At 33.9% G+C, this 13,877-nt stretch overlaps 1 protein-coding gene across 1 annotated transcript; it reads right to left on the bottom strand.

Moving 5' to 3' along the window:
- Positions 1-1,811: 1,811 nt before the first annotated feature.
- On the bottom strand, positions 1,812-13,117 carry LOC134254218 (universal stress protein in QAH/OAS sulfhydrylase 3'region-like). Its single transcript, XM_062736770.1, has 4 exons — positions 12,971-13,117; positions 5,151-5,228; positions 4,697-4,809; positions 1,812-3,204 (listed from the first exon to the last, which is right to left on the bottom strand). The coding sequence occupies exons 1-4, from the start codon at positions 13,032-13,034 to the stop codon at positions 3,007-3,009; spliced, it is 453 nt and encodes a 150-aa protein (XP_062592754.1). The 5' UTR covers positions 13,035-13,117; the 3' UTR covers positions 1,812-3,006.
- Between the last annotated feature and the right edge of the window lie 760 nt (positions 13,118-13,877).

The raw sequence follows: 13,877 nt of genomic DNA, 5'->3' as shown, positions 1-13,877 counted from the left end.
TATTAAATATAAAAAAAGTGTTACACATCTTTAGTAAAGTTTGTAGAGAAAGGTATCAAAACGGAAGATGGGGAGCGTTTGGGGAACATCTGTAACGGTCCCCGTTACAATTAGCACTAGTTAAACATGTTAAACTAACTATATTTAACCTATTTTATCATTTTTTTTTATTTTGAAATTCACAAAAATCATAATTTCTTCTTTCAAATTTTTCTTTTAGACAATTAAATGTGCCTAATGAATAAAATAAGTTTTTTTCTGTTTGTTTGTTTGTTTTTCCTTAGTTGGATATTATAGGATTAGCAATTCTGTTTCAGAATTTATCGATGTGTAAACTCATGCCTTTGTACTCACAAAATGAATAAAAGTGCATATCACTTATTACATTTTGAGCTGTAATAGTGCCAGTACCTACTGCGACACGGGACCTCGGTTTATACGGTCTCAGCCGAATGACCGGTTTCCACGTCCCACATGCAGTTGGATTCAAACCCGCTACGTAAGGATGTTCATTCCTTACTTCGCCACGCTAAAGCAGACGCTCTAACCACTACGTCATGCGTCGTCTCCATGTTGATTCTATACGCAAGAGCATCATTTTTTTTTTTTTTATGAGGCAAGCAATTGACCAAAAAGTTAATGAAACAAGGAAATTAGTATCCTCGTTTAAAGTCATCATTACACTAGTTCTATTCTATAATCCATACAAAAACCCTGTCAGCAAATACGTATATACAGTCGATCAATATGTTGAATGCTGACCAGCATTTTTCGTACCAATTGTTGGGCTATTTATCTTGGGATTTTTTCCCGTTTCTCTCGATTAGGAAAAGGAGTGCAAGGCTGTGTGACCGAACGACCGGGAATGTTTATTCCTACATAGCATCTGATTCCACCTCTGATGTTTTAGAGGTTTGTGTTTGCTCTGCTCCTGACTTGTAATGTTTACATGGACTTTTGAGCTTGCCAGAATACTGCACCTCATCTCCTTATTTTATGCTTCTACTTTGTAACATCATTCGGCAATTGTTTAACGACTTACAACTTGAATTGATGAAAGCATTCCAAATACCAATCAAACAGACTAGTCCGCGCTTACAGCGCTTATTGCTTTTCACTGAGCAAATATTATCCATTACATATTTTTCATTTTTTAACATTTTATGACAAATTATTGGAACGGCCCTTTTGCCACCATTGTTCTCTCCTTCTAATGATCAAGAGACTTCAGAATCCAAAACAGAGAGGAATTTTACTACATTTGAAATTTCCATGTACCTCATTGACATAAGCCAGATGTGGATTTCAGTACAAAGAGGTTATTTAGAGCATAGCATCTTCCAAGTTTGTGATCATTTAAATGCTGAACATGCTCGTATGCATTTTCTCAAAAATTTCTTAGATTTAACGCAAAAGTTAAAATTTACAAACATAAAAAGTTAACTGAAAAAGACCAAGGCTTCAAAGCTACTTGGACATGATCTTTTCAAAATAAAGTTAGATGTTTACTTTTATCAGATGCATTTTGCTGCTATTTAATTTTGAAAATAATTTAATTCTATTGCTTTGCATCAAAGATATTTTTTTCAGATACATGTATGTTGACTTGTATAACTCAGAGGTTGTTTTTCAAAGGAAAAGAGTGGTATTGAGTGCATATACAAGGATTAAAAAAAAAACCCTGGTTGGCCTTGAAAACGTTCACACAACTGTGATGTTTCCATGAAATCAGCTTTTCAAAATCACACCACGCCCCATTCCCATGTCAGTCTTATCTGCATTCAAAACAAACACATAAAAAGACCACAGTGTATAGGAAATTGTTTTATTTACTATCACCTACTTCTTTATACACAAGACTGTGTTTTGAGTTGAGATTCTCTGTGTAAAGAATTGTAGAGAATACAGCTAGAGTTCTAATTCACTCTTATACATACTATGTCTACTCCGGTAACTTAGAAGTACAAGTTCATTCTACGTAAATCAGTGAAGGTCCTGTGTCAAAATCAGACAAAAAAATCGTTGTACATATATCCTCATTTCTAAGTCCCTCTACAAGTATATAAGTATGAAAAACTTGACAAGTATAAAAGATCTCAATGGAACCACTCTGGTGCTGGATGTTTATATAAAAAAATCTTTACACAAAGATCAACAAATGTTGTGAAAAATATGACACAGAGAGCGAAAAAAAAAAAATCCTCAAAAAAAAATCCTGATATCTTTTGTTTGGACAATGAAAATCTCGGTTAAATATGTGAACAATGTGATAGATTAAATGCAGTCTTCCAAAACAAGAAATCTTGGTACACTTTAATTAGATAACACATGTACTGGTATGTAGTTTTCTTTTCTTCTAGTCACAAACAGTTAACAACCTATACAGAAGTCTAACATCTGACACAAATTTCTGTTTTGTTTGAAGACCACACTTTAAATTCTTGTAAGTAGCTTTCAATGAAAAAAAGTATGACGTTTGAAAAATAGTCCTATATTGAAAGTAAAATTCTAAAAAAAAAAAAAAATAATAATAAACTACTATAGAAGGATGTATATATTTTTAAAAAGTATTTTTGTGTTGTTTTATTAAGTATTATCATATATATGTATCTACCTTAGTTATAAATTCAATTACTTTATAAATACAGATATTAATTTCTATATCATCCACCTTCTTAAAAATCAAATAAACTTGATAATAGGGAAGATTAAAAAAAGTCTACAAGACAATTCAGTAATGTCCATAATTATCTTTCTACTTATTCAACATCAATTTCATTATTGACAATAACTTTGGATATCAATTTGGCTTTGAGCACTACCTAATAGCAAGCAATATTTCAAAAATCTCTTACTTGTTAATTGCACTACCAAAAAAAATCTATGTGAACACTAACAAACAACAAAAAATGGACAATGAAGAAACAGAAATTAAAAGCTCCTAGGTGTAAAGAAACTTTTTGAAGAATTATTGCGGCATCATGTGTTTAAATCCTAGTTGTGTGATCATGAATCGCGGACCACAATCACTGGTATCCTTGCGTGGTGTACGATGTAATCGCTGACGCTGCCCATCAAGGTGCGACGAATTGTTCCTAGGCCCCGGGTTCCCATGACGATCATAGCTGCTCCTACCTCCTCCGCTTTAGAAATGATGGCTTCCTCTGGTTTCTTTCCAGTGATTGGAGTTGCCTCCCCCTTGATCTGTAAAATGGGTTGTATCATTATATATTATCTACCGTATATACTCGCCTATAAGTCGGTCCGCCTATAAGTCGGTTGTATTTAATAAGCTGATATATCAGAGGGACTGACCTCATATAATACCATTCGTTTTATAGCTCGCCTATAAGTCGGACATAGCGTTTTAGACAAGAGCTTAACTCCAAAAAATCCGACTTATAGGGAGTATATACGGTACTTAATATTTCTTACATTTTTTTCTTCATCACCAGATCAGGTTTATATTTTGACAGGAAATAATGCAGATTCAAAGCCCTTTTGACAAATATTGTGTTCAATGTTATCATTTTAAATAGGAACTTGAGTACACAATGTATTGACACATCAATCTGGGAATGATTTCTGAAGAACTTGCTTTCTGAAAATCCCTTTAACTCACTGACACAGATTTTTTATTTGATTGCTGCCCTTATTTCACAGACTTTTGTTAAAAGGTAATTTGTGCACAAACAAGTAGCAACAATAGATACTGCTTGCATAAAGTATTTGTTAAAGGTTTTAAATTTCTGTGCAAGTGTTAGGGGTAGGACGATACACACATCGTGCGATACAATACATATCTCGATACATTGGCATGATATGATACGTATCTCGATATTATGATAAATTATAAATTATTCAAAAAAATTAATATTTTATTTCTTTTTTTTTGTCATGACATTAAATCAACAAGTTATTCTATATCAAATTATGTTTGCTTTGAAATTAATACTTGAAGTTCATCAATTTCATTGACTAAAACTTTACAAAAACATTAATACATGTACATATTATTATTACAAAATTACTCTTCAGAAGTTGTTTACAAATAGTTGTGTAGTTCATCCGAGAACACTGACTAAAAATTTATTTAAAAAACATCGATCACATTTACATTATTATTAATTCATTGCTGAAAGTCTGTAGCCAAGTTGAGATTACAAAAAAAAGTACGAGATGGACTAACAATTACACTGTAATATATCAAATGTTCTGGAAACGATATTTTCTGTGTATAGCACGTATTACATACTGAACTTTTCTTGCCCAATCTTCCGAGGCCGCTTAAAAGTGAAAACGTTTTACCCCTAACCAACGACTTATTAGTTCTAAAGTGTGTTTTCAATATCAACATCATCTCTTCGCTTTGTACAAGCCGCCATTTTCCAAGGACAGGTACTTTCATTTTCAATTTTTTGGATAGGTCGTTCGTGTATCGTTTCATACCGATATTTGAATGCTTGTATCGTAAACCGTATCTTGGAGGAAAATATCGGTATGTATCGGTGTATCATCCCACCCCTAGCAAGTGTACACACTGACTACTCAAAAAAAAATCCAAAATGTTCTGCAATGATCCAGGAACCATAAAACTTAGCTGAGCTCTCTTCTGATCTCTGCCTTACTTTTCCACAATTAATTCCTTAAGTAAAACTGGTTGAGATCAGACATTAGCCCGTGGGTTGATACTCACATTTCTTTCTCTGAGCTGCGAGACATATTTATTGGTCAGGGCCTCCACTCTCTGGTGTTCTTTGGACATCTCATCCTGAATCTCCTTCAGCCTGGTCTCAGACACCTGCCCAGCTGTCAATCAAAGGTCAAAAATACTTAAGGTTCATCAACCCTCTGATAAGAGAGATAACTCTCTTTGTAATAAATGACTATTACTTTTTAAAAGCTTGTTAAAAAGGCAATTCTACCAAATTTGTTACCTGGTAAGTAATTCAATTTGTATTAACCAAATGCAAATCAGAATATTACACATATATGTGAAACACACTAACACTTAAGGAGACTTAGCCAATTTCAAATGCTGATCACTTTTGCCTATTTCTTTGAAAATGTTGGATAATTATTTTTTGTGCACTTCTTAGAAATGAAGTAACATTTAAAATCTTTAGTAACATGTAATTTTTTATACTTACGCATGAAAGAAACTTTGTATTCTGCTCCAAATACCACAATAACATGGTCTCCTGCACGATACACATTCTCGCAATACCCTTCAAAAGAAAAACACTGAAAAATTGGTACAGTTTAAAAGAAGCACCAAATGGGTAGCACCCCCCCCCTTTTCAAATTTTTTTTAAAAAAAAGAGAGAGCAAGTGATCAAATTGATAAAAGAATTGGCAAATTATATTGGATATCAACAAATTAAATTATATTGGATATCAACAAACAGATTTACACAAGACTGCATTTTATATCACTACCTTATTACATGTATTGTATTTTTTCCCATTTCTACAAAACATTGACAATTAGTGGTACCTAAATCCACAGAATTTAAGCTTGACACAATTTATTGATGTCACTTTTATACTTTGCTTTAATGGTTTTACAACCACCATTAATTAAAGTCAGAAATGGGACGGAAATGACACACGATGAAAACCCTTTAGACAGACTGAACATGACTAAATAGTGTCTTAAAACAGGGTTAACACATTAAAAGAGATGTGTTTTCACAATGAATAATGAAGTGAATTGTGTCTGAGGTAAATATCACTTTTAATCAATATACCCAGTCAGGCGATATCTAGACTAGCTTTACCACTGAACTTGGTTTAACCTGGGTTAAATCAAGCACAGACTATAAATAGATCAATTGTTCATGTCAGTTTTGCTGTCTTTATAAAAATAATTTCCTGCAAGTGCATATTCAGGAAATCCTTCCCTGCACCTCATGGAAGAACAGTGTTACATATAATATGGCAAAACTGAATGTGTATACATACACTTGAATAAATTTGTAATAAATAAGGTATATGCATGACACTGAAATTAAATAATTAAAACAGCTACAATATTCTAGAAAGGAATTTCTAATGATTACGAGATATTCGTTTGAATAGAGGTCACCTATAACTTTCCTATTTGAGTGCGTGTTTATTCAGTATGAGCATTTATTCAGTACGCGACGCTGTACGCCTGCAGGCAGAAGTCAAGAAGGACACTTCAAAGTGACAGTGATTTATTCCTGCTCTTCTTCTCAGCTATGTCTTACTATAAATTGTCAAACCTACATTTACTTTCCTTCCTCACAAAAAATGAAATTCATTCAAATTTCAGTACTATAGCCTATAGTTGCCATAGTTATATAATTTTAAGGAAATTAAAAAAATAAAACAGCCTCTAATTCCATAACTTTTCTTCTACGCAAATTTTAATTGTCCTCAAATTTCAGAGGAACAGCTAAATGAATTAGCTCATGACCTTTTCACCTTCAGTACTACATGTCCATGGCATGGCATACTTTTGAATATACATTACTGTACCAGTTGTACCATATCTTCACACAATTTTCATACCGGCTTCATTTATTCATGTAGGCTAAGTTACAGCATACACATTTATCAAACATTCTTTTTTACACCTTTCTGTTTAATGCTTAAAGCTATAAACAGCTGGATAATTAACTTTGAAATTACGTAATATGCATATCGCATACCATGCATACTGTTGAACCTAATTACTACAAATATTATAGGTATAACAGTGTCCAAATAGTTTATAAGGTCTAATCACACTGGATGCAACACATGTCATTATATGGCGACAGATGTTGAAGTCAGAGCTCTTAGTTCAACATCATAATAGGTACATGCACTGGCATAATATTTAACTATCTGTTTTTGAAGTACTGTACCAAACATAGAGTCTCCTAAAACTATTTATAGAGTACTGTAATAATTAGGTGATTTACGATAATGGCCAGATATTGTCAATACTTTTTTTGCATGCATGGGACAGGATCACAAATTCTGTTCAGTATGTGAGAGAAAATTACACTGATTTGTGATCGCTTTTGCACACTGTATATGTCTTAAATAGATTTTTAATGTCATTATGTGACAAAAACCCTTAAAAAATTGTGACCAGCATATTCTTAATTTCTCAAGTGAAAAATAAACGTCCTCTAGATTTGTTTAATCATTGCATTATCAAAATATACTGTGTTAATTTGTATCTTAAAAAAGTTTTTTTCTTACAATAACATACCCCCCCCCCCCCCAAGGCATTTCTTTAGGGGGGAATGATATTACACCATACTTTTCATAAATCTGTCGAGTCCTTGTGCAAAATACTTCCTTCAAGCGGTCAACATGCATTTTAAATGAATAGATGACTTTTTAGCATCTGCTTTAGTTAGTATTAGTATTACATTAGTATTATTTAGTTAGTATTACAAGTGCTTACAAGCAGAGACTAGCTGTAAACAGTAAACACTTACACTTAAATAATATGGACCTAACTGACAACTCAGATGTAATAAATGAAAAGAGTACCAGTTTTTTTTTTGGGGGGGGGGTGGTATTACTTATACCTTGCTGGTACAAACTAGCTAGGTCATAATCATTCTGATTGAATATTTAAAACCGGTTTAGTTACCATTTATTAAAAGGATGTTGTGATGATGTGCTTTACATGGGTCATTAATAAAATAAAGTGCCCCGCCACAGCATGATACGCCCGTCAAATATTGTTCAATAATCATGAATTGGTTAGGATGCAAGAAAATCAGGTAGCCTTGATTAACAGATTGACACAGATTTCAATTATGTAATTTCCATTTCTTATCATACTTCTCTAAGAGCCTTAGTTACAGTGTATGGACTGATTATAAAAAATAATACACCATATAATTCTAAACTGGTTGTGTTAGAGCATAACAATATCCATCTGCAGCTTTAAATAGTTTATTGCATATTTTATGAAATGCTAGTCTGATAAAAATCAAACATAAATTATTCTTCAGACTATAACATGACTGCAATTTGTTGCAAATATATAACAAGAGGCCCACGGGCCTTATAGGTCACCTGAGTATCATGTAACAACTTTCCAGTGATTGTATTTGGTTCGTGTTTTAATCAAAAGGCCATGAAATTCACAAATTTTGAAGGAGGCACCATTGCTTATCAAAGGGCAGATTTCAAAGCATTAATCTAATTTTAGTCAAGTACCCCCGTGGTACCCCTGACCCAGCGGCCCTGAAATTATCTATTTTGAAAGAGACTTCTTTCTTCATTATAAGGCCAGCATTTTTTTAATGTTTAGGTTTAGTTATGAACATGATTTTTGATAAATCAATAATAAACATTTGTGCATTCTTTTTTTATGCCATTCTAATAGGCTCCTTACAACTGGACACGTAATACTTACAAATAGGAAAGTAGAACATTTAATTGCTTATTTCATCATCTGCCAGTTTGGGCCAGTTATATAAATTTTGTGATGTTGGTTAAAATATTTTTTAAAAAATCAATTCTTTAAAAGTCTTTCAATTTATCTTCATTTTTTACATATGTGTTAGGTGAATGTGTAGACAACTTTCTAAAATTTACTTGATGCCTAAAATTATAATTCCTATCATAAAACAGACAGGGAGTATTGGGAAGTATGGTGAACATTTTTTCAATTAAGTGTAAAATAATTTTTCTGGCTGATACAATTGATACTACTTGCCTGTATATATTTGTATATTCTTGTCGCCTTTTAATAGTTGAATTTTTTTTTTGTGTATTTCTTCAGGTTATTGTTTATTTCACCTCAAATGGACTTAACTTCTCCCATAGTTTTATTCATTACATCTGATGCATAATCAACCTTTTTTTGAAGAATGATGCTTAGACTGTAAGCTATAACAGAGACCTAAACTGTAACAATGTCGCTGGCAATATGCAATAGCTACCATGGGCAGTTTAGAAACCTGAAGGAGGAAAATAGTTTACAGATACTTTTGAAACGAATACATAATTATCTCACCAGCATGTCATTGTGCAGCAAAGTCTTCAACATTTTATTTGTCCTTTGAACGGGTGAAACGTTTTGAATGGCACTTGTTTCGATGAATTTTACACTAAACCAAGCTCAGATCTAGCTTTTTTACCCGCCGTTTCATGTTAAACCGGAAGTGCGAGTTCATAAATTTGAAATCTCGATCCCGACTCAAATTTGACATCGGAAAGAAAAAAAATTGTTTTATTTTTTTCCCTGAAAATTCAAAACCTTGAGCAAAGGGTTTGTAAAACTGAAAATAAAATAAATCCTGGCCTTAAATATGTAATTAGGTCATTAGTATATTAACCAAAAGCAAAGGATAAGATGTTCAAAGAATTCATGCATTTCACTATTAGAGCCCCACCCTAAAACAAGAACCCCTGACCCTGGGGCCATAAATTTCACAATTTTGGTAGAGGCACTCTTGCTCATTATAACTATGTACTTAGTTAGTTTATTTAATACCCAGGAGCAGAGAAGAAGATTTTCAAAGAATTCATGTATTTTCACTATATAATCAATAGAGCCCCACCCTTACACCAGAACCCCTGACCCTTGGGCCATAAAATTCACAATTTTGGTAGAGGCACTCTTGCTCATCACAACTATGTACTTAGTTGGTTTATTTAATACCCAGGAGCAGAGAAGAAGATTTTCAAAGAAATAATGCATTTTCACTACCTACTTATTGAGCCCCGCCCTAGCACTTGAACCCCTGACCCCAGGGCCATGAATTTCACAATTTTGGTAGAGGACTCATTGCTGATTACAATCATGCAAACAGTTTGACTGCTTGATGTCCAGGAGTAAAGAAGAAGATTTTTAAAGATTGCACTAATTTTAGTGGTCCTGGTCACACCCCTGGCCCCAGGGGGGAGGGACCATGAAATTCACAATTTTTGTTCCCCTTCACCCATAGATGCTTTGTGCCAAATTTGGTTGAAATTGGTTCAGTGGTTGCAGAGAAGAAGCTGAAAATGTTCAAATGTTAACGCACGGCGCACGACGGACGACGGACGACGCACGACGACGGACGAAAACGGATAGCAATAGGTCACCTGAGTTTACTCAGGTGACCTAAAAATTGAAACATAATTTTTTTTTTCAATGAACACATGTATAATAAGTTTTAATCATATTATACAATACTAATTTATTTTAAATCATACACTAAAACATCAATTTGTTTTAATTACATTTCACCAATTGAAAGATCTTTATCTGGACTAGCCATCAAGAACTCTTAATTAACACAAGCAACTATGAGGCCATTTCTTTTTGCCCAACTCCCAAGAGATAAATTAAGATTACAGCTCCATCAGATCTAGAGTTGCTCTTAGCTCCTGACAATAAACTCATTAATTTCTCTCTAATTTGACATGCAAATTTCTGCTATCAAAATTCTTCTTGACCAGTGCTTGATAATTATGCCCATGGGACAAACTGAATTCCTCTCAAAGCATAAACATTTGTTACAGATTGCTGTAAAGTATATAATGAAAAAATAAGTTTTTACTAAATTAAACATTTTTTAATAAGGATACAACTATATTTTTACATTTTTTAGGATTATGCAATAAAGAATTTAAAAAACTTAGTTTTTTTTTTTAAAATTCACTTTAATTAAAGGTCACAATGACCTTGAATGGGCTGTGACACACCTTCTACTTTAGATGTATACTTTTGCCAAGTTTGAAAGCTCTAGGTCATATAGTTTTCTAGTTATGAGCCGGACAGGATTTTTCCATATTTGGCCATAGCATCTTTATTAAAGGTCATAGCGACCTACTTTTTGTGCGCGACACACCGTCTACCCAAGAAGTATAAGTTGACAAAGTTTGATAATCCTAGACCTAATAGTATTCAAGTTATGAGCCGGACAGGAATGGACAGACGGACAGACGGACGGACGGACAGACGGACGGACGGACATGAAGCCTATAACATAATACGTCCCGTCTTAAGACGGGCGTATAACAAATGATTTTTATAAGACAACAACATTAAGCTCCATTTATTATGTTCATATTCATATGTAAATTTATACCTTAGACTTTAAACTGATTAAAATGTCGATATGCTAATTTTAGTTTTATCACATGGCAATCGGACAATATATCTGATCTTTAAACTTGAAGAATTAAAAACATCTTAATCATATTATGTGAACTAGTTTAAAGATGTCCATGCATTGCTAACTTTTTTTCCATTTAAAAATTTATATATCTCTATTAAATGTCATGTACCATGCATTTATTACAACAACTGTGAACAAATCTTTTTTTTTTTTAAATAACCCTATGGAAGGAAATTTGTGAAACTCATTTCTCATAGGAAAATCAATTCCTACATATTTCACTCTAGGATTTGGGATTAATAGCTTTAATTTCAGTTAGACAGGCCACATCTACACTAATAAAATCTTTACCTCCAGGCCAAATACCAGTTGTTAGTTTGACAAGGCAATAGACAACCCTATGTGTGGCATTCACAGAGGCTTGATGGATATTTGTGTACTGGGAAGAAAAATCTGTTATACTGCACATTCCCTAGTAAACCAACACATGGGGAATTAATGTATAAATAAATGCTGTCAATTGTTATTGTTATTATTCCTTCATTCCGTTGCACCTGTCTGCCAAATACGATTTGTTGTGAAGTATAGCTAGGGCAAAGTTTATACCTTGACAGGGCTGAAATACCAGGGAACATTTAAACAGTAGAGGCCAGAGGGGAGGATTGGAATCCCTCCCCTAACAAGGGTTTTAGGGGGAATACCAAAATGACCAGAGGATAACATCATACTAGGCAGTAAATCGGGTCTTATGGACAACCCTGCCCTGGGGTAGAGGGTAATTCTGTTTTCATTCATAACTTCCAAAGGAATAATCTTTACAATTCCTGGGCACTATCTACAAATCATTTCCTAGAACATGTTAGGATTTTTTTTAAATTTACAATCTCACTAATCTCTGTTGAGATTCTGCTGGGCTAGATATTTGGACTGACGCCCGCAGAATCTCTGGACAGCCATTAGAATCTCAACAGAGATTACAATCTCACTAGCATAAATTCAGCTTGCAGGATTCATGTTTGTCAAACTCAAAGTTCTTAAACCATAAAAAAAAATAGTTGTTTTACCAGTCCTAAGGTTAAGTCCTTTAATTAACCCATCAGATTTAATTCAATAAGATATTTTTATTTTTTTTAAGAAAGTTTAATCATTATGAATATTAAGCATGTTAAGGAACAATTTGAGCTGGGTCAACTTTTATAAATGATTTCTCAGATTTTCTTTCGTCCTGTCATTCACTTTCCTGATCCAGGAACTACAAGCTCCCAGGCACTTAACTTTGTGAGGACAATACCCTACTTATCTGACCTATATTTACATCTAGGTCAAATACCTGAGGTAAGTTATATGAATAGGAACTACTCTACTGAATGTGATATTTTAGGTCGAGTCATTCATTAGGCCTAACACACCACAGGAATCTTGTACACGTGTGTCATGATGTATTTAAAATAAAAAAAAACCAACCCACTCTACCTAAATGAACACCAAACATAAGATCAATATTCACTTCTTGGAATTTATTTTCAAAAGACCTTTAAATGGACCAGAGATAGAAAAAATGATTCCAGACTGTTTAATAGAGACACCTCCCTAAAGCTTGAAGGTCAAAATGACACACCCACAGGATCTCATCACTTATCGCGATAAGAACTTACTGATCTCAAATATAAAAGGGGGAAAATGGCTGCACAAGTAAATTTTTCCTCCTATGTCATTTCCTCAAAGGTCGTTTTAAAAAACGAGGTACCCTAACCGAAATTCTTTACAGGTGATTAACCCAATACGTCGTCACTATGTCGAATAGCTAAAAATATAGAGACGGTTTAAACTGTTATTTGACATTCTCTCGTTGTGTTTAAGATAAAAAAATAAAATAAACTTACACTTAAAGGCCTTGTCTGCCTGATCACTACCGTCCACTGCGACAACAACGGTTCTGTCTGCCATCTTTTACACTTGTAATGTCGAAATGCTCCGATCTGTTGAATATGAACTTTCCGGTAGAGTCAGGTAGAGGCGAGACGAAAACCCAAAGCAAACAGGAATGACATAATTCCGGATTGTGAAAGAGCCAATAGATTGCGCGTTTGATTTTCACGTTTATTTTTATGCTCCCGTAAACGAAGTTTCGGGGGTATATAGTTTTTGTCGTGTCCGTCCGTCTAGCTGTCTGTCTGTCTCTCTGTCTGTCTAGCTGTCTCTCTGTCTGTCTCTCTATTTGTCTGTTTGTCCGCAAAAACTTTAACCGTGCCCATAACTTTTGATTTAGTGGAGCTATGAATTTCATATTGTACATGCGTATTCCTTGTGACAAGACCTTTCTTTGGGTACCACCAACTTTGACCTTTTGACCTTGACCTTGGAGTTTGACCCACTTTAACACAAAAATTCCAAACTTTTACTTTGGCCATATCTTTTAAACAGTAGTTACCAGGAAATTTATACTTCACATATGTATTCTTTGTGGCAAGACCTTTCATGGATACCACCAACCTTGACCTTTTGACCTTGACCTTGGAGATTTCCGTACTTATGAAAAAACTTTAACCTTGGCCATAACTTTTGAACGGTAAGGGGTAGGGTCTTCATACTTCACATATGTAATTTTTGTGAAAAGACCCTTCATAGGATACCAAGAACTTTGACCCTTTGACCTTGACCTTGGAGTTTGACCTACTTTTTAAAATTTTTAACCTTGGCCATAACTTTTTAACGGTTAGGGCTAGGGCATCCATACTTCAAATATGTATTTTATGTGGCGAGAACGTTTATTGGATACCAATAACCTTG

The sequence above is a fragment of the Saccostrea cucullata genome, unplaced genomic scaffold (genome assembly GCF_032062105.1).
Source record: "Saccostrea cucullata isolate Sc308-1 unplaced genomic scaffold, CSIRO_AGI_Scuc_v1 ctg1788, whole genome shotgun sequence".
Classification (NCBI taxonomy): Eukaryota; Metazoa; Mollusca; class Bivalvia; order Ostreida; family Ostreidae; genus Saccostrea; species Saccostrea cuccullata.
The sequence above is the reverse complement of the archived record's forward strand: the minus strand, read 5'-3'. Positions and strand labels throughout refer to the sequence as shown.

Bases quoted from the DNA above. Each gene is read 5' to 3' on its own strand.
- LOC134254218 (XM_062736770.1), bottom strand. From the start codon at position 13,034: ATGGCAGACAGAACCGTTGTTGTCGCAGTGGACGGTAGTGATCAGGCA. The intron at 4,810-5,150 runs GTAAGTATAAAA...TTTGATTGACAG, and splicing joins ATACAAAGTTTCTTTCATGC to CTGGGCAGGTGTCTGAGACC. The intron at 3,205-4,696 runs GTGAGTATCAAC...CCCATTTTACAG, and splicing joins CGCAGCTCAGAGAAAGAAAT to ATCAAGGGGGAGGCAACTCC.